At 43.9% G+C, this 27,463-nt stretch overlaps 1 protein-coding gene across 6 annotated transcripts in view; it reads left to right on the plus strand.

Moving 5' to 3' along the window:
- unc80 (unc-80 homolog, NALCN channel complex subunit) overlaps nt 1-27,463 on the plus strand; it is a 345,386-nt gene that overhangs the window by 252,910 nt on the left and 65,013 nt on the right. For all 6 annotated transcript variants that reach the window (XM_033023608.1, XM_033023610.1, XM_033023609.1 and 3 more), the window contains 7 exons: nt 11,953-12,087; nt 13,713-13,851; nt 15,189-15,285; nt 17,574-17,744; nt 18,063-18,155; nt 22,300-22,518; nt 23,818-24,018. In XM_033023608.1, the coding sequence (XP_032879499.1) occupies nt 11,953-12,087; nt 13,713-13,851; nt 15,189-15,285; nt 17,574-17,744; nt 18,063-18,155; nt 22,300-22,518; nt 23,818-24,018 (1,055 nt within the window). The remainder of the gene's footprint in view (nt 1-11,952; nt 12,088-13,712; nt 13,852-15,188; nt 15,286-17,573; nt 17,745-18,062; nt 18,156-22,299; nt 22,519-23,817; nt 24,019-27,463) is intronic.

Genomic DNA, 27,463 nt, shown 5'->3' on the forward strand with positions numbered 1-27,463 from the left:
TGCAAATTGGCCACCTCATTTCTTCCTTATCTCACAGGTGATAACGTTAATGGCAATGTTTCTGAGTTCCTGTGCGATGAAAGCATTCCGGAGTGCAGTTCTCTCACTGTTACCTCTGTCCATTTGTGTCCTGACATCCCAAACATATGTTGACAAGTGGAAGATGCAATTGTGTCGTGACTTCTAATATGGAATGGTCATTGCATACCTGTGCCATGTCAAGAGAGTTTTATTGTCATGTGTCCCAGATAGAACAATAAAATTCTTACTTGCTGCAGCACAACAGAGTATGTAAACATAATACAAAACGGAAGATAAAAGTTCAGTGTGTCTATCGACCACAGACCATATATACACAATAAATAAACAGATATAATGCAATAATAATAATAATAATAATAATAATAGACTGTTATTGTTCAGAGCTTATTTGTTGTTGTGTTTAATAGCCTGATGGCTGTGGGGAAGTAGCTGTTCCTGAACCTGGATGTTAGACTCCTGTACCTTCTTCCCGATGGCAACGGGGAGATGAGTGTGTGACCAGGATGGTGTGGGTCTTTGATGATGGTGGCAGCCTTTTTGAGGCAGCGACTGCGATAGATCCCTTCGATGATGGGGAGATCAGAGCCGGTGATGGACTGGGCAATGGTCACAATTTTCTGCAGTCTTTTCTGGTCCTGGACATTCAAATTGCGATACCAGGCCACGATGCAGCCAGTCAGTATGCTCTCTACTGTGCACCTGTAGAAGTTCGAGTGAGTCCTCCTTGACATACCGACTCTCCATAAACTTCTCAGGAAGTAGTGGCGCTGATGTGCTTTCTTTATAATTGCATCAGTGTGCTGGGACCAGGAAAGATCTTCGGAAATATGCACGCCTAGGAATTTTTTATCCTTTCCACCATAAACGGGATTGTGGGTCCCTATCCTACCCCTTCCAAAGTTCCTTGGTTTTGCTGGTGGTGAGAGCCAGGTTGTTGTACTGGCACCATTTGGTCAATCGGTCGATCTCACTTCTATACTCTGACTCATCACCATCAGTGATACGTCCCACAACAGTGGTGTTGTCGGCGAACTTGATGATGGAGTTTGCACTATGTCCGGCTACACAGTCATGAGTATAGAGTGTACAGCAGGGGGCTGAGCACTCAGCCTTGAGGTTCTCCCATGCTGATTGGTATAGAGGATGACAAATTTCCACCAATATGGACAGACTGGTCTGTGAACGAGGAAGTCGAGGATCCAATTGCAGAGGGATGCGCAGAGACCAACATCCGTGAGCTTGGTAACCAGCTTTTTTTTAATCTATTTATTTATTTATTTAAAAAATAAATTTATTCAATTATTAAAAAATAATATTACACTACAATAAAACAAGCCAGAACCCACCACCATAATACAATACAAACATGTAATAAACTACTATACAAATATGATACAATCCTTATTGAGGATACATTCAACACCCTGCGGAGCCCAGCGGTCCCGGAACTCCCTCAGGGTGCCCGCAGACAGGACGTATTCCCTTTCTAATCCCACCCGGGCATGGTCGTAACCCCGGAAAAGGGGCAGGCAGCTGGCTCGGGTAGAGCCCTCCACCGTCTGGCGCCGTGACTCGCGGATGGCCAGCTTGGCCAGGCCCAGGAGCAACCCAACCAGGACATCTTCAGCCCTACCCTCTCCCCTACGCACAGGGTGTCCAAAGATGAGGATGGTGGGTGAAAAATGCAGCCAGAAGGCAAGGAGCAGCCCCTTTAGATATTCAAACAGTGGCTGCAGCCTCACGCACTCCATGTACACGTGGTACACAGACTCTTCCAGCCCGCAAAAGTGGCAGGCGGCTGGCGAGTCTGTGAACCGCGAGAGAAACAGGTTGCAGGGAACACCTCGGTGCAATACCCTCCACCCCAGGTCCCCAATGTAGAGGGGGAGAATCCCTGCGTAGAGGGACCCCCACCGGGGGCCCCCCTCGCGACCAGAAGGGAACACCGACCGCCACTTGGTGTCCGGACGGTGGACCAGGGCGAGGAAGTGCAGGGTGTGGAGGAGGAGCCTGTACAGGACACGCCTCCCTGCGTCTCGGAGGGAGACGAAGGGTGTCGAGGAAAGGCGGCTCAAATTGTGTGGGACCAGCTCCCGGGATGGATTACGGCGCCTTGGTCCGATGAGTACTTCCGGCTGAGCGGGGGCTTGCTCAACCACCAGTACTCCACACGTTTGAGCCCCCCGGTCACCCGATGGGGCGGGACAGGGACCGGCTGCTCTCAAGCCCGGGCCGTCACCCTCCGCCGGTGGAGGTGGGGCCTGGTCAACGGCAACCAGGTTCCAGACTCTCAACAAGTCCCTGTAGAAGCCAGGCATCCCCATCAGGACCCCACGGCTGACCCCCACCATCGGGATCCGCGTACCTCCTTGAAGGCAGCGGCTCCGTTGGAAAAAGTGCGTTGCCAGCACGTGCCACCTGGGAGGATGCCCTGAGTACAGGTATCTCTGCAAGGTCCTGAGGCGGAGAGCCGCCACCTTGGTGCGAATGCACACCAGCGACTGACCTGTCCCTCCTCGATCGGGAGACTCAGGACCGCTGCAGAGACCCAGTGCTTTCCGTTGCCCCAGAAGAAGTCCACCAACTTCTTCTGGATGATCCCAGCAAAGGTGGCTGATGGGACCAATGTGGTCAATCTGTACCAGAGCATGGAGGCCACGAGTTGGTTAATGACCAACACCCTGCCCCGGTACGAAAGCACTCTGAGGAGACCCGTCCAGCGCCCCAGCCGGGTGACGACTTTCACCTCCAGCTCCTGCCAGTTCGCCAGCCAGGTCTCCGCACCGGGACTCAGGTAGACTCCCAGGTAGAGGAGGTGTGTGGTACTCCACGTGAAATACCTCATCTCCTCCGGGAGGGAGTCCACCTGCCAGGGACCCACCAAGAGTCCAGAACATTTCCCCCAGTTGATCCTGGCAGAGGAGGCTGCCGAGAAGACTCGTTGGCACTCATGCATCCTCTGCAGGTCGACGGGGTCGGTGACCATGAGGAGCACGTGGTAACCAGCTTGGAGGGGATGATGGTATTAAACGCCGAGCTGCAGTCTATGAACAACAGTCAGACGTACGAGTTTTTGTTGTCCAAGTGGTCCAGAGCGGAGTGGAGAGCCAGTGAGATCGCATCCACCGTTGGCCTGTTGTGCCGGTAAGCGAACTGCAATGGGTCGAGGTTCTTGTCTAGGTCGGAGTTGATATGCGCCGTAATCAACCTCTCAAAGCACTTATTTATCACAGACATTAGTGCCACTGGTCGATAGTCATTGAGGCACGTCACCTTGCTCTTCTTGGGCACCGGTATTATTGATGCCCTTATAAAGCAGGTTGGAACCTCAGAAATGAGAGGTTGAAAATGTCCGCAAAAACTCCAACCAGTTTGGTCTGCACAGGTTTTGAGAACACGACTGGGTATACCATCAGGCCCAGGCGCTTTCTGAGGGATCACCCCTCTGAAGGATCTTCTGACGTCGGAACTCTGTGACTGTGACTGAAATACCATGACGGCGAATGGGGGCTCGGGAAGGCACATCAGTGTTCTCCCTATAAAAAACGTGCGTAGAACGCATTGAGCTCGTCAGGGAGTGATGCTTCACTGTCGTTTGAGCTGCCTCCTGATTTCGCCTTGTAGGAGGTGATGGCATTCAAGCCCTGCCCCAGTTGCCGAACATCCGTCTCATCCTCCAGCTTAGAGCAGAAGTCCCTTTTGGCCTTTTTGACGGCCTTACCAAGGTCGTATCTGGACTTCTTGAAGACCTCTGCATCGCCAGACCTGAATGCCCGTGATCTGGTCTTCAGAACAATGCGGATCTCATGGCTCATTCAAGGCTTCCGGTTAGGAAACACTCTGAAGCTTTTTGTTGGGACCCAGTCCTCCACACATTTCCTTATGAAGTCAGTAACGACTGTGGCGTATTCATTCAGGTCCGTTGCCGAGTCCTTGAACATTTCCCAGTCTACAGACTCGAAGCAGACTAGACACCTGGTGTTGTTCCTCTGCCTCCTCTGACCAGCGCTGTGCAGTCCTCACCTCTGGGGGTGCTCTCTTCAATGCTGCCTGTATGCAGGAAGAAGCAGCGCTGCAATATTGTCGGATTTACAGAAGTGAGGGCGAGGGATAGAGTGATAGGCATCCTTGATGGTCGTGTAGCAGTGGTCGAGGGTGTTAGGTCCTCTGGTGCTGCAGGAGACATGTTGGTGGAAGTTAGGGAGAGATTTCTTCAGGTCGGCTTTGTTGAAATCCCTGCCAATGGTGGTAAATGCCTCGGGGTAGGCCGCCTGGTACTTGTTGACCACGGCGTGCAGCTCCCCCAGTGCCAGTGGATTTGTCTGAATGAGATGGGTGTCAGTGGTTATGGGGAGAAGGCAGGAGAATGAGGTTAGGAGGGAGAGAGATCAGCCATGATTGAATTGCGGTGTAGACTTGATGAGCCAAATGGCCTAATTCTGCTCCTATCCATTGAGATCTTGATCCATGGCAAGGGAGCCTCGCCAACACTGTCCGTCCTTTCACCCTTTAAAAAAAAATTTTAGTCTGGTTAAAAGTATGTTTTTGGAGGTTTTTTAGTCTTTTTTATATGGGAGGTGGGGAGGGGAAGGAGGAAACCATTTCCCAGTCACTTCCTGGTCAGAGATGCGTCTTATCTCCGAGTCACATCTTCGCCCCCCCCCCCCCCCCCCCTCGCGGCCAACCAACTGGATTGGCGCGGCCTTTCCCTGCCAATACCGGCCAGAGCTTCAGCAGCGGCGCAGCATTGAGTTACCATTGCGGAGCGATGCCTTACCGGGAATTGTCGTATGGAGCGTTGGGCCAGCTGACTTGAACATCGTGGAGCTGTGGTTTGCGGAGCTTCCAGCCGCGGGCAGCGCTGACTGTAACATCGCAAAGTCCTGGGACCCTTTGCCGAGGGACGCCAGTGTTGAATCTCCGTCCAGCTCGGCCTCTGGACTTCGGGAGCCGCGATCTCCGGTAGGAAGTAGCCGATTCGGAAACTCCAAGCCGCTGAGAGTGTTTTTCCATTCCGACGTCAGAGTTCCAATCATCCCGGCGAGAGGGTATGTAACATCGGGCCGTCCGTAGCAGCGACTGCGGAGGGTTCAAAGGCCCCGACCATGGGTGAACAATGAGGAAGATGACTGAACTTTATTGCCTTCCCTCACAGTGGGAACGTTGATTTCGCTGTGCGGGGATGTTCATGTTAAACTCTATCATGTAATATGTTCTTTTTATTCATATGGCTGTATGGTAACTCAAATCTCACTGTACCAATTGGTGCATGTAACTTGAACTTGGAGACTAAGCTCTGCTGTATAGATACTGACAAGTACAAGGCTGCAAGGTGACTTGGATAGGCTGGGTGAGTGGGCAAATGCATGGCAGATGCAGTATAATGTGGAAAAATGTGAGGTTATCCACTTTGTTGGCAAAAACAGGAAAGTAGACTATTATCTGAATGGTGGCCGATTAGGAAAAGGTGAGATGCAACGAGACCTGGGTGTCATGGTACACCAGTCATTGAAAGTAGGCATGCAGGTGAATTGAATTGAATTGAATTCCTTTGTTGTCATTCAGACCTTACGGTCTGAACGAAATTTTGTGCCTGCAGTCATACATACAATCATACAATAATAAACAACACTGAACACAAATTAACATCCACCACAGTGTATCCTCCAAGCACCTCCTCACTGTGGTGGAGGCGATTCCCCACCGGGCGATGGCACAAACAGTCCCGCGGCTCACCGAACCCCGCAAACAGGCCGGCTCAAACACCGCGGCCCGGGGTGGTCGAAGCTGCCGCCCTCCAGTCCAGCGGACGCAGCCGCTGGCCCGCGGCTGAACCCAGGACTCAGGTCATATCCACCAGAACGCCGTCCCAGCCACCGGAGCACCGTTCCAGCCCCGAGCCGGATCGCCCTCACGTGAGTGCCGTTCCTCCCTCCAGCTGGGCCGCTCCGACGGGAGCGCCATTCCACCTCGGGCTGGGCCGCTCCGACGGGAGCGCCATTACACCCTCGAGCTGGGCCGCTCCGACAGGAGCGCCATTCCACCCTCGGGATGGGCCGCTCCGACGGGAGCGCCATTCCACCCTCGAGCTGGGCCACTCCGACGGGAGCGCCATTCCACCCTCGAGCTGGGCCACTCCGACGGGAGCGCCATTCCACCCTCGAGCTGGGCCGCTCCGACGGGAGCGCCATTCCACCCTCGAGCTGGGCCGCTCCGACGGGAGCACCATTCCACCCTCAGGATGGGCCGCTCCGACGGGAGCGCCACAGCCCCTCACGGGAGAGTCTCAGCCCCTCGCCAGGCCGCCCTCACGGGAGGGTCACAGCCCCTCACGGGAGCGCCGTTCCAGCCCCGAGCTGGGCCGCCCTCACGGGAGCGAGCCCAGGGTGAGTCCTGACTGGCTGCCTCCGGAGTCTCGAGGTCGCCAGCTCCGCCATTAGGCCTCAGCGCAGACGGAGGCAGAGAAGGGGGATACGATAAAAAAGTCGCATTCCCCCGAAGGGAGAGACAGCAAGCCCCGTTTCAACCCCCTACCCCACATAAACACAACCTAAAAACCAAAAACTTAACTAGACAAAACGAAAAAAAACAACACAAAAAAGTAAAGACAAACGGACTGCAGGCGAGCCGCAGCCGTTCACCGGCGCCGCCACTTCCGGAGTGCAGCAGGCAGTGAAGAAAGCGAATGGTATGTTAGCATTCATAGCAAAAGGATTTGAGTATAGGAGCAGGGAGGTTCTACTGCAGTTGTACAGGGTCTTGGTGAGACCACACCTGGAGTATTGCATACAGTTTTGCTCTCCTAATCTGAGAAAAGACATTCTTGCCATAGAGGGAGTACAGAGAAGGTTCACCAGACTGATTCCTGGGATGTCAGGACTTTCATATGAAGAAAGACTGGATAGACTCGGCGTGTACTCGCTAGAATTTAGAAGATTGAGGGGGGATCTTATAGAAACTTACAAAATTCTTAAGGGGTTGGACAGGCTAGATGCAGGAAGATTGTTCCCGATGTTGGGGAAGTCCAGAACAAGGGGTCACAGTTTAAGAATAAGGGGGAAATCTTTTAGGACCGAGATGAGAAAAACATTTTTCACACAGAGAGTGGTGAATCTCTGGAATTCTCTGCCACAGAAGGTAGTTGAAGTCAGTTCATTGGCTATATTTAAGAGGGAGTTAGATGTGGCCCTTGTGGCTGAAGGGATCAGGGGGTATGGAAAGAAGGCAGGTACAGGATACTGAGCTGGATGATCAGCCATGATCATATTGAATGGCGGTGCAGGCTCGAAGGGCCGAATGGCCTACTCCTGCACCTAATTTCTATGTTTCTATGTTTACACACATATTGCATAGGTGCTATTCCTACTGGCAAAAAGTCAGACACTCACCTATTCATCCACTATCCTTAAACCCTCTTGTCCTCAGTGTAGCCTATCATTCAATATTTTCTCCTTTACACCGAAGATAGATACAAAATGCTGGAGTAAAGGGCCTGTCCCACTTGGGCGACATAATCCGCAAGTTCTGGCGAGTTTGCCCTCGATTCATACTCGCAGCATGGTCGACACGAGGTCGTAGGAGGTCTTCGTAACTCTCCTTCATGCTCGAGAGTGGTCTCCGCGTACTCGAGGCCTCGGGTTGAGGTGTTTTTTTCAATATGTTAAAAAATGCCCGCAAGTAAAAAAAGGTCGCCATGGAAAAAATCTACACTTTATTTACTCGTAGGTTTAGTCGTAGTAGGTTGGCATGTTAGTCGTAGGTAATCAAGGGTAGTCGAAGGTAGACGTAGAAAGTCTTCATCATAGTCGAAGGGAGGTCGATGGAGATCGAAGGAGGTCGTCTTCACTCTCCACTGTTCGGTGTCCAATTTTCCCGAAGTTAGTCGTAACTAGTCGAAGCTGGTCTTCAACATGTAATTTTTTTAAACTCTTCTAAACTCGCCAATTAGATGGCCCAAGTGGGACAGCCCCTTAACTCAGCAGGACAGGCAACATCTCTGGATCGAAGGAATCTGTGACGTTTCGGGTCGAGACACGAAACATCACCCATTCCTTCTATCCAGAGATGCTGTCTGCATCGCTGAGTTACTCCAGCATTTTGTGTTTATCCTCTGGGCCATGTGATTGCCGCTGAAAGGTTGGGGCAGATGGCTGCGGATGGCTATGTTTTTTAGAGAGCTGTTGGTTAACTAATTGATCCAATATACTACGCAGGGCTATATTGCTACCAAGTAGAAGTGTGATGGCACACTTGTGATATAACAAATAGCAACGCTATAAGGATCTGATTGTTTCTTTTGGTGATAACGGTTTGTTTCAAAATAAAAAACGGAAACAAATTGAGCTATCAATCTTGAATAGACGCAACCTAGCACCTAAGGAACGTATGTGCAGAGATCATGAAATGGCAAAGATTATTTTTAATCACTGCCAGTCATGACCCTGAAGCAGCTCAACATTAACGGTAAACATTGGCAGCAAATTGATAATGGGAGTGCATATCTCTGAAGGTCTATCCTGGACAGCACATTGATGAACACAGAAAGCCGATCAACTTCAATACTTCCTTAGAAGATTGAGGAGATTCGGTAGGTCAACAAATATTCTCTTGGACTTCTACAGGTTTACAGTAGAGAGTATAGTGACTTGTTACATCATGACATATCAAACACACAGGAATGAAGGAGATTACAATATGTGGAGAACATTGCCCAGTCCATCACGGGTACTGACCTCTCCATCATTGATCTATACGAGGCGCTGTCCCAAAAATGTAGCCAACATCACAACGACTCACACTACCCTGGCCACACTCTCCTTTCATTCGTGTCATCGGGAAGAAGGCATTGGAGTCTGAAAACTGTAATGTCCAGATTCAGGAACCATCAGGCTATTGAACACTGAGAACTCCAATTAAACTATGAACGGCCTTGGTTGCAGTAGGGATTTCGGGCTTTGTTTTTTTTTGCACTGTTGGGTTTTTTTTTAATTGAACATTTTATTGTTTTATTATAGTATCTATTGAGTACTGTGTTTACAAACTCTAACCTTGTGTCAGCAAGGAGGTAGATGCAAAACCATAGTCAATAGACAATAGGTGCAGGAGTAGGCCATTCGGCCCTTCGAGCCAGCACCAATGTGATCATGGCTGATCATCCACAATCAGTACCCCGTTCCTGCCTTCTCCCCATGTCCCATGGCTCAGCTATCTTTAAGAGCCCTATCTAGCTCTCTCTTGAAAGTACCCACAGAACCGGCCTTCACCGCCTTCCGAGGCAGAGAATTCCACAGACTCACAACTCTCTGTGTGAAAAAGTGTTTTCTTATCTCCGTTCTAAATGGCTTACCCCTTATTCTTAAACTGTGGCCCCTGGTTCTGGACTCCGGTTGATTCAGGAAGAGTGCCTGTGCCAGTCCAGCAGCAAAAGATTTGTATATGCATGGATCAGATTCAGATTCAATTTTAATTGTCATTGTCAGTGTACAGTGTTTACTGTCATTTACTGGGATGCTGTCATTTTCCTTGGAGACCTGAACACATTGCCTTGTAGCCACATTGTGGAGTTAAACTATTAAACAGTTCAACATGTCTTTGACCCGCAGTGTCTGTGCTGACCACGATGCCACTCCAAAGTAATCCCATCTGCCCACACATGTTATCCCTCCATTCCCTACTTATTCATGTTCCTATCTAAATGTCTCTTAAACATTGCTATTATATATGCTTCCACCATTTACCCAAGCAGTGTATTCTCAATACCTACCACTCACTTTGTTAAAAAAAACATGCCTTGTGAATGTCCATCAAACTTTTCTCCTTGCACCTCAAGCCGATGATCCACATAACTTGACATTTCCACCATGGGGGAAAAAGTCTGACAATCTACCCTATCTATAACTCTCGTAATTTTAGAAACTTCCATCACGTCGCTCCTCAACATCCGACGCTCTAGAGAAAACAATCCACGTTTGTCCAAACATGCCTTATAGCTAATATGCAACATCTCACACTTGCTTGGATTAAACTCCATCTGCCATTTCTCCGCCCATTTCTGTATCTGATAAATGTCCTGCTTTATACTTGACTGGATTACATTCCATTTGCCAATTCGCTGACCACGTTTCCAACTGGGCTATATCCTGCTGAACTCTTTGATAAGCTTCCTCACTATCCACATCTCCACCAATTTTTATGTTGTCTGTAAATTTATCTCCTGCCTTCATCAACCTTTTTGGTTACATCTTCAAGAAGCTCAATCAGATTCGAAAGACATGATGTCCTCTAATCCCTTGTCTATTTACATGCATGTATATCTTATCGCTCAGAATACTCTCGAGTAACTTTCCGACCACAGATGTTTGAGTCTCTTGTCTATAGTTCTCAGGCTTGTCCCAACTGCCCTTCTTGAATAAAGATGTAACATTTACCACCTACCGGTCTTCCAGCACCTCATCCCTACTAAATGATGACTCATAAATCTCAGACAGGACACTTGCAATTTCTTCTCTAACTTCCCACGGTGTCCTCAGATATGTCTGATCAGGCCCGGGAGATTTTTTCTACCTTCATATTCGTTAGGACCTTCAGCATCTCCTTGGCCATAATACTGACTGCCCCAAGTTCCAGTCTTTGTTCACGGTAAAAACAGAGGATAAATACTCATTGTGGACCTTGTCCATCCCAGAGTTGACAGCTTTGATTCCTGAGAGGTCGTATTCTCTCTCCAGTTACCCTTTATCCCTTAATTTACTAGTTAAATCTCTTGGGATTATCCTTAATATCTGCCAGAGCTATCCCCGGGCCCCTTTTTGTCCTCCGAAAATCATTCATAGTCTCAATGTTTGTCTTCACAAGTAACACGTTTTCTTGATCCTGTATATTTTCAGCTTGCATATCATGATGCTAATGCATTTTCCACAAAAATTGAACTAAAGCACTATTCAAACTTAAGGATAGCTTTATTATTGTAAAGACTGTGTTAAGCATATATAAATCTATATTTTACAGAATTATTTATTAACCAAATATAATCTCTCATCACCCTAGTCGCCAGTTCTTTGAGCCCATTCCCTTCATTCCCATAGAAACTGAAGTGGCCCTATTTTGTTTTTTGTTGTCATTCTTTCTCCCCACATTCTCTCAACCTTACAGTATATAATTTTCCTTTCTGGTTATTTTCACTCAGTTCCATCCATCCTGCTGAAAAACAATCTGTTTCCTGCCTCTCAGTTTCATAACTGAGAGCAATTGTATTCAAAGATATCCTTCATGGGTGAGATTGATGGCACTGCTTAACTTTTATTTCATCAGATGTTTAAATTAGTCGACTTCATGGGTTAACGTTTTGAATGTCTTGGTTATATATCTTCAAAAAGAAATTAGCCTACCCTGAAAACAATTATAAACCAAATGTTCTCTTTTGTATCTGTTTATCAGCCTTATGTCATTGAGAACACTACTAAATAAAGTACCGTACATCTTTTACTACAAATTCTAAATGTACATTTTCACCTCTGTATCAGAAGGTTATGGGTTTAAGTTTTCCTTTTATCACCTACACACGCATAGTATAGTATAGTGTATCAATGTAGTATTAAGTTTACTTGCTGCTGTTGGTGGGTGTAGGCTTTTGGATGAGATATTAAGCAAAAATACTTGTATGGGTGAACACCGAGAAGTGCCTTCTGTTTAATCACGATATTAGTCAGAAATAACCTTTTCCAAGTTATTCCATGGATGTGTATAGGAAATGAAATACATTAATTGTAAAATTTGTAGTTGTATGACCTATTATTACTGTTTAAATAATTAAAACCAAAATTAATTATTCATAGATCATGCGTAATATTTATTTTATATTTGCATTTAGACCATTGAAATTGTAACTTCCCTCCTGTTCTCCTTTTACAGGTCTATGCTGATTATGAAAGCAATCCTTTGCTACGCCAAGCAATTGAGTTTACATGTCGTCAGTTTTATATTTTGCATCGAAAGCCCTTTATCCTCCAGTTATTTGCTAGTGTGGCACCATTGCTGGAATTTTCGGTAAGTAAACCAAAATCGCTTCCATCTCTTTTTCCCTTCCCTGATTTAATATATTTCAAATCTGCTCGCAGATATTTTGAAGGTAAAGTTCTACAAAATTAGATTTTTTGACACACTCAAAATATTGTCCCCTGGCAGAATAATAGTCATAAAGACATAGAATCATACAGTGTGGAAACAAGCCCTTCGGTCCAACTTTGTCCTTCTTGCCTGCTCTTGGCCCACATCCCTTTAAACCTGTCCCATCCATGTACTTGTCTCATTGCTTTTTAAACGTTGCAATAGTCCCTGCCTCAACTACCTCCTCCAGCAGTTTGCTCCATACACCCGCAACCCTTTGTATGAAAAAGTTACCTCGTAGATTCCTATAAAATCTTTCCCCCTTCACCTTATACCTATGTCCTCTGGTTTACGATTTCCCTACCCTGGGCAAGAAACTCTGTGTGTCTACCTGGTCTATTTCTCTCATAATTTTATGCACCTTGAGAAGATCACCCCTCATCCTTCTATGCTCCAGGGAATAGAGTTCCAGCCTGCTCAACCTCTCCCTTTAGCTCGGACCTTCGAGTCCTGGTAAAGTTCTTGTAAATCTTCTCTGCCCCCTTTCCAACTTAACAACATCTTCCCCATAACATGGTGCTCATAACTGAACACAATATTCTATAACTGTGGCCCTACCAACGTCTTATTATAAGCGCAACATGACCTCCCAACTTCTACACTAAATACTCTGACTGATGAAGGCCAAGATGCCAAAAGGCTTTTTGAGCACAACATCTACCTGTGAGCCTACCTTCAAGGAACTATGTACCTGCACGCTTATATCCCTCTCCTCTGCAATACTTCCCAGAGCCCTAACATTCACTGTGTAGGTCCTAACCATTGTTAGACTTTCCAAAATGCAACATTTGTGAGACCACACCTGGAGTATTGTGTGTAGTTTTGGTCCCCTAATTTGAGGAAGGACATTGTTGCTATTGAAGGAGTGCAGCGTAGGTTCACAAGGTTAATTCCCGGGATGGCAGGACTGTCATATGCTGAGAGAATGGAGTGGCTGGGCTTGTCTACTCTTGAATTTAGAAGGATGAGAGGGAATATTATTGAAACATATAAGATTATTAAGGGTTTGGACACGCTAGAGGCAGGAACCATGTTACCGATGTTGGGGGAGTCCAGAACCAGGGGCCACAGTTTAAGAATAAGGGGTAAGCCATTTAGAACGGAGATGAGGAAACACTTTTTCACACAAAGAGTTGTGAGGTTCTCTGGATACTTTCAAGAGAGAGCTAGATAGGGCTCTTGAAGATAGCGGAGTCAGGGGATATGGGGAGAAGGCAGGAATGGGGTACTGATTGTGGATGATCAGCCATGATCACATTGAATGGCAGTGCTGGCTTGAAGGGCCGAATGACCTACTCCTGCACCTATTGTCTCTTGCAAACATAAGATGCGGAGGCCAGTTGCAACAATCCACCATTGTTGGCATTGAAAATAATTATCTATTTAACTAAAAATAAAATAATTAAACCTTCATCCAGGAAATTAAATGTTTCGATTAATAAGATTGAAATGAATATTGACATCAAATTGCATTTAACAAAACTTTTATTTGACTTTGTATTTAGGATGCTACACATAATGCATCATCCAAAGGTGTGTCTTCTCAATGTCTATTTAATCTCTTGGTATCCTTGGAGAACGATACAGAAGATATATTGGATGTACTGGAATTAGTAAAAGCTGACAAGCCTCTAAAATCACTAGGTAATCTTCATTGATTTTAGATGTAGAAAGAGATTATAATGCCATTATATGATTAATTCTACTGAAAATTATTCCATTCAACATATTGTATGACATGAAAGATTTGTGACAATTTTCACAATTTATATTCTATATAGCTTGAAAGAGAAGTATTATTTAGCTGTGAAGCAACAGTTGATCAATTTGTTTTTACCCATATCATAATTTAACCTTGATATGAATTAATGTGTAACTGCACAGGATAATATAGTATACAATACTCTCCCGAGATGCATTTTAAGCTTTTCTTTGGTTGATAGGTAGGTGTCCGACAAGTAGAAATCTATCATCATGCTTATAAATTGTCGAATGTGGAAAATATACTTCATCACTTTACCTTCATGTTTTGGCATTTGGTAGAAAATGTATTGGTGCTAAGTACAGAAATCCTGTAGATATTCCTCCAAGTTTTTTAAAGGAGCTGTCCAATTACCACCATAGACGTCATGTTGAACTCTATAAATATATTACCTTTACTGACATTATGCCTTGTTTTCATTCCAATCATCAGTGGCCGGCATGTAATCATGGAGATAACAGTCTCAAAAATGGAGTTCAGGATATATCCTATCTCTACAGAAAAGGGGTATTATTGATTTCACATTGGTACACTGACATATTAAATCTGAATCATTATCAACTAGAAACTCTAGCAGGAAGCTTTTGAGCTGGAATTGGAACTTAGTGCTGCTGCACTCTGTATAGACGGGTTACATTAGGATCAGCTGATTTTTCTCCGTTCTTGATTTGTGATCTTCAATAAAATATCGAATCAGCAGATCATTGTTCAGCAAATCACAAGCTCTGTGGATCCTGAGATATTCCATTGTACATCTTGTAGCATGGCAAGCATCTCATCTCATTGTCAGTGGTGGTATCTTTTTCCACTGGACTTTCAACTGCTGCAGATACTATGTTTACACACTCAAAAAATAATGCTACATGTTAGATGGACCATCGTCAACAATTACTGCTCACACTAGTGCATTTCTGTCAAGTTCGTGAATCGTGGAGATATGATCGCCTATATTGGGAAGCATGATACAGCAACTAGGCCATTAATCATATCCTGGTGTTATACACCATAATAGGGTACAAGGAGTTGGATCTTATTAAGATGTTTTCAATTGAAGGATATTACAGACTTTTTTCTGTCATTATTATTTCTAAATCTCTCATTGGTTGAAAACATGCTGAATAATATTAACAAAATTAGTTGTTTCTCTCTAACTTAAACATAGGCATTAGCCCACATAAACAAAATATCACCTACATAAAACATTTCCATTTACCTCTAGATTTCTGTTATGGAAATGAAGATCTTGCCTTCTCCATCATTGAAGCTATCAAGCTGTGTGTTACTGTAGTTGCATATGCTCCAGAATCACTAAGAAGGTACTGTAATATTATTTGGAAATTTAATGTAGAACATAGTTGATCGTTTGTTGCACACACAGAAAAATATCTCATAGACAACAGGAAAGATATCCTCATTGAGAATACCATAAAACATATGGATATAAGGTATCAAATGAAACAGATTTAGGTAGACAATATTATCAGAGTAGTGGTACCTTCGGTTTTATGTAGCTATACAATGCAAGAGTATTTACTTATCTTGATCTCGGAGCAAAATCCTCTGCATGGAGGATCTGCCTGTACATATGACCTTCCTATCCACTGCTGGATTTGTACATAGTCGCAGTAATCAGTCACACTGAGCCGAGGGATCAGATGCACTTTAAATCGGTCGATCTCACTTCTATACTCTGACTCGTCCCCATCAGTGATACGTCCCACAACATTGGTGTCGCCGGCGAACTTGATGGTAGAGTTCGCACTATGTCCGCCTACGCAGTCATCAGTATAGATTGAGTACAGCAGGGGGCTGAGCACGTAGCCTTGAGGTGCTCCCGTGCTGATTGTTATCGAGGATGACACACTTCCACCAATACGGACAGACTGTGGTCTGTGGATGAGGAAGTCGAGGATCTAATTGCAGAGGGATGCGCAGAGACCCAGATATGAGAACTTGGTCTCTTAGCTTTATGCCAACGATGACTGATGAAATAATTACATTATTGAATGAATTAACATCAGATAACTTTTTTAAATGTGTTTACTTATTTTTGAAATATTAAAAATCTATATTTATTGTTAAAATAATTTAGAGAAAAAGAGAGCCTTTTAGAGTCACACGACGTGGAATTCGGCCCTATGACCCAACTTACCCACGCCGACCAACATGCCCCATCTACACTAGTCCCACCTGCCTGCGTTTGGCCCATATCCATCTCAGCCTTTCCTATCATATACCTGTCCAAATGTCTTTTAAATGTGATAGTGCTCGTCTCAACTACCTCGTCCATACACCCGTCACCCTTTGTGTGAAAAGGTTGCCCCTCTCACCTTAAACCTATGCCCTCTGGATCTTGATTCCCCAACTCCGGGAAAAATACTTTGTGCATTTATCATATCTATTCCCTTTACGGACTTGTACATATTTGTATCTATTTCTATTGCTATTGCTAAGTCCTCCCTCCACCACCTCCAGTTTAAATTCCATTTGGAATATTTTGGAGGACCAAGAAACCAAGAACCAAGAAGATGTCCTCTGACAGTATGAGCTGGCAGAAGGATATCAGGGCAACCAAGGGGCAAATATTCAATATCTACTAGCTGATGCCTCGTAGTTTGAACACTTTTTTGTTTACATTAATATATTTTTATGTACTCTAAAGTGGCTTCTACTGTGTAACAGCAGGAATAGAATATTGAGGATAAACAGAAATTACATCAGACAGGTGCTTTACCAGCACTCCAGACAATGGGGAGTGGGTAGTTGCCACAAACCCAGTATATCTGTAATGGTAGGACGAAAAGGTAACTTTATTGTGCTTGAAAGATGGAGAACACAAAATAAAATTTAAAAAATAAAAATAGTCAAATCCATAAAGATAGCAACTAGGCAAATTGGAGTGGTTGGCATTCAGCTTAAATCAGGCATTCATGGCAAGATATATGATGTTTAACATTATCACATTGGGTGTGGTTCATATTCTGAAACTCTAGCATTTTTAATGGGCAACTATTTAAATGGTTTAACTACAGTTTAGTGGTCTTGAATAGTCTAATCAAGGTGCTTTTTTGATTCACACAGCTATTGAATGCTTATTGATTTGCACAAGAACATATGCAACACCAGTTGCCCTTGCCCATGTGGTTTTTGAGTCGGTTTCACTTTTGAATAAGATCATACTGATATGATCATGGCTTTAAAACTTTTTTTACCTGTTCTCTGTAAATCTCAACTCCCTTATTCTTCCACCTACTCTTCCTCATCAAACCATTTCAACGTATAGTTATCAGTATTTTTAATGAAGCGGCGCTGGTTCATGTTGACTGAAATTGAGTTTGATTGTTTTTCCCCTTTTCCACTACTTTATCAATATATTATTTGCAAAATGTAAATTTAATAATAATCAATGCTATAGGGCAAGACTAACCCTTTCGTGGGCAGATGAAGAAAGTGCCTTTTGAGAAGCAACCCTGGTGGTACACAATCAAATTATCTACTTTATATCTTCCAGTTTTTAACTGTTGACTAAAATATTATTATCTCGACTTAGATTTCGTCAAGCAAGGTGTTTTGTCTGCTTTAATGTTCCTATTCTGTGCCGCAGCCTTCAAATGCTGATGGTTCTAGAGGCACTGGTACCTTGTTACCTACAGAAACTAAAGAAGCTAACCTTTGAATTGGAGTCAGCAACTGCAGCTCGGGATGAAATCAGTGTCATTGCTTCACTTGCCACATCAATACAAGCTCTACTATACAGTGCTGAATCTCTCACCCGGTAATGCAGAAGAGATAATCTTCTTGTACAATTTTTTCAGCTTGCCCATTGATTTGTTACTTGCATCTAAATGAAATTTAAAATGTTGCAACATTTGTATCTTTACTAAGTTGCTTTGTACTGTATTTTTAAGTAACAGATTATTTCTTAACTAAATACACAAACCTATATTAGAATAGAATAAAATAAATTAAAAAATACAATGTTGTAGTGATTGTTGTTGTAGTTGGATCAATCAAGGAACATTTACCTCATTTAAATGAGCCATTCTTTCAATTTGGGTAATATGTGTTGATTTATATTATGGATCCAATGTAGGCCAATGACAGCTCCTCAGATGAGCAGGTCTGATCAAGGTCACAGAGGAGCTCCAACAGCCAACCATACCATGTCTGCAGGGATCAAAACAAGGTCAGGAAGAAGCCTTGATCATTTTTATATATTCATTTTATCACCTTTCAATGCAAACATACATTGGATTGATTGCTCTCTTAAACTGTAATTGCCATCATTCTAATGTTTTCTCCTAAGATATTTTCCTATTATCTTGTTTATAAGATTAGGCAATGAAACATACTCCTTGTGGTCCTTGAAGCTAAAACAGTTGACAATCGAAAATATCTTAGTTTATAATAAACGTGCAGTTTTGATTGTTGGAATGTAGATTGATCTTTATAGAGGTGGGCGGTCTCACATTTAAGTGGCTTTTTTAGTGAAAGAGTTCTATATTTATGCTATTTATGTGAAGGAGTGTCTGCTAACTTACTGTGTGGATCGACTGGCTCTAGTTTTATGTTTATTTTCCCTAGACTTCTTCCAGAAGCAAAAATATTTTTTCCTCTTTTCATCTTATCAGTCTCTTTCAAAACCCTGAAGTATGTGTGTGTGGTTCCTAAATCTCTATGAACCCTCACTGTTCCTAACATTTTACTGCTTCCAAATATTTGAATATGTCAAATCATTTTTTTCAGAATGGATGACCTCACAATTACTTGCTTTTAACTAATTTTCCATCATCCCTTCACTTTATCAATATATTTTTGTAATTGTGCATTTCTGTCAATGTCGTGGCAGTTCATGTTATTAGGAAGATCATAAGTAAATAAATGGATAGTTAAGACCTTGGTCTTGAGAGACACCACTGCTCATTTCTTTCTGCTTGAATACAAACCGATTAATCCTAATTGTTCTGCTGCCAAACCAATCTCCTAATCAAATGTCTCATGAAAAAACAAAATTAGCAGAGTTGCGGCTAGTGAAGGAGGTTGTCAAAGGGTGCAGCGGGTTATAGACCAGTTAGTAATGTGGACAGGGAAATGGTTGGTGTTTCATCCATACCAATATAAGGTTTTGCAATTTGGTAGGTCAAATGTAAGTGCAAAGTATCCAGTAAATGGCGGGACCCTTTGATGTAGAAAGATGTTGGGCATATCCATTGACCCCGATGTGGCAAACAAGTAGCTAAGAAGGCACATGGCATACTTGCCTTTATCAGTTGGGCTGTTGGGTATAAATGTTAGGAAGTCATGTTGCATCTGTATAAAACTTTGGTTAGACCACATTTGGAGTATTGTGTGAAGTGTTGGCCACCACATTACAGGAAGATGAGACTTTTAAGAAGGTGTGGAAGAGATTGACCTGGATGCACAAGAAACTGCAGAAGCTGGAATCTTGAGCAAAACACAAAGTGCTGGAGTAACTCTGGGTCTGGTAGCATCTCTGGAAGGAATGGATAGGAGGCATTTCAGGTTGGGACACTTCTTCAGACTGGATTAGAGAGGGTTAGGAGTGCTTAGGTTTATTATTGTCACAGGAACAGTAAAAAGCTTTGTTTCGCATGCTATCCAAACAATTAAGATATGCATAGATACAATCAGTTCAAACTCAAGAACAATAGATACTTGAGTTGGAAGCTGTGAGTTGACCTGATAAAAGTATATGAAATTATGAGTGGCACAAATAGGATAGATAATCAGATGCTTGAACGCCTGGTGGAAATGTTAAATTCTCGAGGGCATAGCTATAAGATAAGAAGGGGAAAGTTTAAAGGATTTACAAGGCCATTTTTTTACACAGAAAGTGAAAGATGCCTGGAGCATGCTGCCAGAGGAGGTGATAGAAGTACATGCTTCTACCATTTAGACAGACACATGAAAAATGGAGGTATATAGATCATATTGAGGCAGGTGGGATTAGTTTGTATTTGATTTTGACTGACTTTACGATTGTCACGGACACCATGAGCCAAAGGGGTCTGTGTTTCTTTCCTCTGTGAAACCTTAGCTAAATCCAAATGAACTGCATCCATGCCATTCCTCTGCTACAGTGAAGCACATGAAAACATTTAGTTTGGTTTGTTGGGTAACTTGTGATGATAGATCTAAAGTATTGTATTGATTTCTCTTTCAGACGTTTTTTAATGTAGCATATTTGTAATTTTACAATCTTTTGGGGCATTTCTTGAATTAAGGAGCTTTAGAATATTATGGGCTGGAGAGTCTAAAATTTACATACAATTAACACCTTGCTGGTACTGAAATTGTGGGCATTGTCACAGGGCTGAAAATGATAATATAAAGGATTGGCCTGTTCAGCCTCTCCTTATAACTCAAACCCTCCAGTCCCAGTACCATCCTTGTGCATCTTCTCTGCGCCCTTTCCAACTTAATGACATCCTTCCTATAGCTGGGCGACTAGAACGTGCACAACACTCCAAGAGGGATTCACCAGTTGAAACATGATGTCCCAAGTACAGTACTCAATGCCTTGACGGATGAAGGCAAGCATGCCAAATGCTTTCTTCACCATATTTCTACCTGAGTCTATACTTTCAGGAACTATGTACTTGCACCCCTCGGTCCTTCTGTTCCACTACACTCTATTATATACAGTGTAAGTGGTTTCTCTTTACAAAATACCTCACACTTTTCAGAGTTAAATTCATTTGAAATTCCTTTGTCCACTTCCGCAGTTCATCGTAATTCTGTTGTAATCTTGGATAGTCATCTTCACTGATGATCCAGATGACAAGCAACAGTGGTCCCTGCACCAATCCCTGTGGTACACAACTAGTCACAGGCTGCCAGTCTGAATAACAACTCTTCATTACTATAATAATAATAATAATAAATTTTATTTAATGGGCGCCTTTCATACATCTCAAGGACACCTTACATAGTAATCGGAATAAAAACATATAATCGGAATTAAACAAGTAATTAAAGACATCACAGTGACACAAATTAAAAACAGAATTCAATCCAAAAACAGAAAATCAAAAACACAGTGTGAAAAGAGAGCAGCGGCAGCCAAAGCGCGCCAGCGTCCACTCTCTCTTCACGGCAGCCATCTTGGACACAGACCTACAGGACTACAGTTTGACAACTATCCTCTGTTGCCTTCCACCAAGCTAATTTTGTAAGCAATTTGTGAGTTCACCCTGGATCCCAAGTAATCGGACCTTCCAGACGACCCTACCATGCAGGACCTTGTCAAAGGCCTTGTTAAAGTTCCCATAACTCCACCCGTGTAAATCCTCTTGATTACCTGGTCACAAAATTCAGTCAGATTTATGAGGTACAATTTCCCACATACAAAGCAATGCTGCCTATCCCTTATCAATCATTGCTTTTCCAAATGGAGGTAGATCCTGTGTCTCTGTATCTCCCCCAGTGACTTTCCCACCACCAATGTTAGATTCACCAGTCTATAGTTCCCTGACTTGTCCTTGCATCTCCTCTTAAATAAAGGCAAAACATTAGCTGCCCTCCAGTCTTTGGTACCTAACCCGTGGCTAAAGATGATGCAAATATCTCTGCCAGGGCTCCTGCAATATCTCCCCTAGCTTCCTAACATGATCAGGCCCCAGTGATTTTGACACCTTCAAATGCCTGAAGATTCCCAGCATCTCCTCTTTTGTAATGTTGATATCTTTCAACACACCACTATTCAGTTTCCTTAAATCGTTTTCTTCCACACCTTCTACATGGTAAATACAGATGATGAATATTCATTTAATATCTCGCCCATCTCCTGTGTCTCATTCTTAAGAGGACTTATTCTTTCCCCCTTTACCCTTTTGCTCTTAATATACTTGTGGGATCTCTTAGGATTATCTTATCTGCCAAAGCTATCTCATGTCCTCTTCAGACATTGATCTAAAGAATGGTCCTGACCCGAAGCATCGCCTCTCCATGTCATCCAAAGTTGTTGCCTGACCCTCTGAGTTACTCCAGCACTTTGTGCTTTTCTATTTTTGTCACTTAAATATATTGTCTCCCCTTCCCAACGAAAATACATCAACTCACACATCTGTGCGTGAAATGTTGTCATCTACCTATTCGACTCGCCTACCCGAGTCCTCTGGAAATTGGTTACCAACCAGAGGGACACTCCTGGATCACTCAACTTCTTGTAATGTAGGGGCATTGTAATCACATTAGGTAGGAGTCGCCATGATTTTGTTCAGAAAAGTTGCGCAATAATTGGTTAACAGTTTCATTGATGTTTTTTAAATTTAATTTTATAGCAAAGTAAATCTGTTGTTTGTCTGCAGAGATAACCTACATTTGTTGGAAGAGGGCCATAGTCTTCCGACTGAAGAGCTAGACGAACGTATAGCAAGGGAGGAATTCCGCAGACCTCGGGAGTCACTCTTAAATATCTGCACTGAGTTCTTTAAGCACTGTGGTTCTAGATTGAAAATCCTGCAGAATGTTGCCGGAGAGCCCAGGGTCACTGCTTTTGAACTTCTTGATGCAAAGTCACATATGAGGTATTTACAAGAAAGCTTCTGCTCTGTCCACTTGAAAGTGCTTTCTTCATGTAGTGTTAATGTGTCTGGCAAGACCAACAGTTCTGACTGATCCTTAATTACTCTTGAACAAAGTAGCTAATGAAGCCATTCTTAAAGTTATTAAGAATGAGGAATGTATCCTCCGTTAACCTTTTCAGCCTTAATTGTTATTTTACTAGAGTATTCTAGAGGGCTTAATTTATCTTCCAAACAGCTCAGAAAGCTGGCAAAACACACGTAATCATCTTTCTCGTACATTTTTAATAAATGCTCCTCTGGCACACAGTGCTTAAGAAGAGGAAAGTGATGTTTCTTTTCTGTTCAATTTGAGGTCATTTTCAACAAACCCTGAAGCTCTGATGAACATCTGATGTTGTAAACCTATTTCTATGACGCAGGCCAGTAGCGCAGCGAGTAGAGCTGCTGCCTCATGTTGTCAGCGACCTGGTGATATCTCTGTGGAGTTTGTGTGTGTGGATTTTCTCAAATGTATCAAAGATCTGTACATTGGTAGGATAATTGAACATTGTAAATTGCCCATAATGTGTAGGCGGATGATAGTATGTGGGAGGAGTTGCTGAGCATTTGGAAAGAATAAAAGAAAATTGGGATAATTATACGATTGATGTAAAAGGGTGATCGGCACAAATTCGGTGGGCCGAAAGTACTGTTTTGATGCTATCTCTATGTGACTCTGTAACATATGCATTAGGTGAACATTCTTTATGCACTTTCTGTGAAACTCTTTTATTAAAAGCATCATGGCGGAAGAGTATCACCATATGTATGCAGATTTAGACTCTGAACCTTATCCATTAGTTTTGACGCACCAGATAGTGAAATAACTCAGAATGTCTTTACCCCCAATTAATTGATAGATTGAATCCACCGTGTGTTAGAAAGGTCGTCTTCAGTGAATAATCACGAGCCAGTAAATTCCAGGAGCAGCAACCAGAATTTCAATGTTAGTACCAATCTTAATCTGTCAAATGCCTTGCATTACATAGGGCATCATATGTTCTTGGATCTTCTCTATGTAATTAGTGTAATATATGAAAACATGAAAAATATGTGTAATATATGTAAAGGAGAGTATAATATATCCTGGTACTGCTATCCCAATGAGTGCGTGCACAGACCTTCTTTGGATTAATCCCTTTTGTAGTTTGAAAGCAAAAAATTACTTTACATTCCTCAAATGGAAGTATTCAACTTCCTTAATATACAATTATATTATTTTGTTCTTTTAGAATAACTATGATATTATTTGTATTTTAGATTGGCAGAAATTGCACATTCCCTTCTGAAGCTTGCACCATATGATACCCAAACCATGGAGAGTCATGGTCTTCGCAGATACATCATGGAAATGCTGCCAATCACTGATTGGACTACAGAAGCTGTACGGCCAGCTCTCATTTTAATCTTGAAACGATTAGATCGAATGTTCAATAAGATTCACAAAATGCCAACCTTAAGGTAATTTGATTTGTATCTTAATAAACCTTACAGAATATAGTTGGGAATGTGATGGGTAGAGCATTTGGCCTTTGTCTTCCACGTCCAGGCGTATTAAGCTTTTGTAAAGCTTTGTTTAGCACTTGGCTGACAAGATGAGGTGATTTAGGCTTAACTTGGTGTCTGCGAAAATGTATTTCCTCCTTGAAGCTACGCCAACTTCAATGACAACTTTTGAAAAGTTTTTGAATTCACCCACTTATTTCAAACTGGAAAATCAAAAAGCACTGCAGAGGGTGGAAATCTGAAATAAAAACAGAAAATGGAAACACTCACCAGATCTGGTAGCCTCGGTGAAAAGAGGAACATAGTTAACACTAATTTGTACTTCCTCGGTTTTTCCATGTACCTGTCCAAATGTGTTTTAAAAATATTGTACCTGCCTCAGTTACTTCTTCTGACAGTTTGTTCCATATACCCACCACCCTCTGTGTGAAAAAGTTACCCCTCAGGTTTGTATTAAATCTTTCCCCTCTCAGCTTATACCTAGGTCCTCTGTTCTTGATTCCCCCACCCTGAGAAAAAGACTGGGTATTCACCCTATCTGTGCATATCGTGATTTTCTACACCTCCATAAGATCACCCCATCAGCCACCTGCACTCCAAGGAATAAAGTCCAAGCCTGTCCAACTACACCCTACAGCTCAGGCCATCGAGTCCTGGCAACATCCCCAAATATCTTCTCTGCACTCTTTCCAGCTTAATGCCATCTTTCTACAGCAGGGTAACTAAAACTGAAATCAGTATTCCAAGTGTGGTCTCATCAACATCTTGTAAAACTGTAACAAATCATCCCAGCATCTATTCTCAATTCCTTAACTGATGAAGGCCAACATGCCGAAATCCTTCTTCACTGTCTAACTGTGACGACACTTTCAGGTAACAATGTACATAGAACATAGAACAGTACAACACAGGAATGTTTGTGCTGATCGTGATGCCTAGTTGAACATCTCATCTGCTTACACATAATCAATTTCCCTCTATTCCCTGCACTTCCATGTGCCTATCTAAAAGCCTCTTAAACGCCACTATCATATCTGCCTCCATCACCGCCCCTGGTAATGCGTTCCAGTTCCCCACCACCCTCTGTGTGGGGAAAAAAAACATTTGCTCATCTTCATTAAACTTTCTCCCTCTCACTTTATAGTTATGCTCTCTAGTGGAAGACATTTCCACCCTGGAGGTAAAGGTTCTGACTGTCTCCTCTATCTATGTCTCTCATAATTGTACATGCCTCCATCAGGTTTCCCCTCAACCTCTGACATTCTGGAGAAAACAATCCCAAACTATACAAACTTTCCTTGTAGCAGAAACCCTTCAATCCAGGCAACAATCTGGTAAACCACCTCTGCACCCTCTCCAAAGCTTTTACATTTTTCCTGTAATGTAGTGACCAGAACTGCATGCAATACTCCAAATGTGACCAATCCAATGTCTTATCGAGCTGTTTCATGACTTCCTGACTCTTCTATTCAATGCCGGTAGCAATAAAGACAAGCATACCATGTGCCTCTTTCCCACCCTAACTACTTATGCTGCCACCTTTAGTTAGCTAAGAACTTGGATTCCAAGATCCCGCTCCATGACAAACCCTCAGGGAGCCCGAGAGGGCGGGAAGGATGAGCACCTCAATTTGACGGATCAAAGGTTAACGACTAATGGCAATGGACAACCGACTATGAGTATCAAATGCAGATGTGGTAAGGTTTGCAAGAATAGCCGAGGCCTGAAGATTCACCAGACCCGGATGAAGCGTTTGGAGGGACAGGGAGTGTCACATCGCACAGGTATTTTACCTGGTGAGATGGAGGAGGAACCGGGCCCGGAATCACCCCATAGAGCCCGAAGCCTCCAAGTGGTGCAACTAGTCCCTCGGAACAGTTCTCCGGAGAAGGTTTAAGTCAAATGGCCTCAGGCCTGCAAGACGGCAGTCTAGCATCAGTTTGACGAGGACGTCGACAAGGTGCTAGAAGCAACTGCGAAGGGAGACGTGGACCAAACGACAATCATCATCAGCCTAGCTGTGGAAAGGTTTGGAGCAGTGGAGAAGAAGCCGGCCAGAACACCTTTCACCATGAACCAACGAGCAACAAAGATCCACAAGATCTGGCATGAGCTGATGTCCCTCAAGAAGCAGTATAAAGAGGCCAGTGAAGAGCAACGTCCCCCCTTGGCTGAGCTGCGAACCATCCTGAGGAAAAAACTGATGACCCTCCGTAGAGCCGAGTGGCACCGAAGACGCCAGAAGGAAAGAGCCAGGAAGCGAGCATTCTTCATAGCCAACCCCTTCGGCTTCACCAAACAACTGCTCGGGCAGAAGCGCAGTGGGAATTTGGCTTGCTCTAAGGAGGAGATCGACCGGCACATCCAGATGACCTACAGTGACCCCGTCAGGCAGCAGGTGCTGGGCCAGTGCAACATCCTGATAAAACCACCTCCACCCATCAAGGAGTTTGATAGTAGAGAGCCACTCCTGAAAGAGGTCCAGGACGTTGTGAAGAGAGCAAGATCTGGCTCAGCCCCTGGCCCGAGCAGTCCCCTACAGGGTCTATAAGAACTGCCCCTTGTTACTGAAACGGCTGTGGAAGATCCTGAAAGTCATCTGGAGGAGAGGGAAAGTGGCGCAGTAGTGGCGATTAGCTGAAGGAGTCTGGGTCCCAAAGGAAGAAGATTCCAAGAAGATCGATCAGTTCAGGATCATCTCCTTGCTAAGCGTTGAAGGCAAGATCTTCTTCAGCATAGTGGCGAGGCGGCTGACCAACTTCCTCTCCAGCAATGGCCACATCGACAGCTCAGTGCAAAAGGGAGGCTTATCTGGAGTGCCGGGGTGTCTAGAGCACACAGGAGTGGTGACCCAGCTCATCAGAGAAGCCAGGGAGAACAAGGGAAACCTGACAGTGCTCTGGCTTGACCTGGCCAACGCCTATAGCTCCATCCCGTACAAGCTGATCCAGACAGTCATGGCCAAGCATCATGTGCCGGGCCAAGTGGCAGATCTCATCCTGGACTATTACAACCATTTCAGCATGAGAGTCACATCAGGGTCAGCAACATCAGAGTGGCACAGACTGGAGGTTGGGATCATCACAGGCTGTACCATCTCTGTGATCCTTTTTGCCTTGGCGATGAACATGATCGTCAAGTCTGCTGAGCCAGAGTGCCGGGGCCCTCGGACCAAGTCAGGAATGCGCCAACCACCAATCAGAGCCTTCATGGACGACCTGACTGTCACCACTGAGTCAGTGCCAGGAGGCAGGTGGATCCTGCAGGGGTTGGAGAAACTGATTGGATGGGCAAGGATGAGGTTTAAGCCAGGAAAATCAAGGTCACTGGTGCTGAAGAAGGGCAAAGTCATGGACAGGTTCCGCTTCAGCATCGAAGGGACACCATTCCCAACTGTCTC

Source organism: Amblyraja radiata, chromosome 7 (genome assembly GCF_010909765.2).
Source record: "Amblyraja radiata isolate CabotCenter1 chromosome 7, sAmbRad1.1.pri, whole genome shotgun sequence".
Classification (NCBI taxonomy): Eukaryota; Metazoa; Chordata; class Chondrichthyes; order Rajiformes; family Rajidae; genus Amblyraja; species Amblyraja radiata.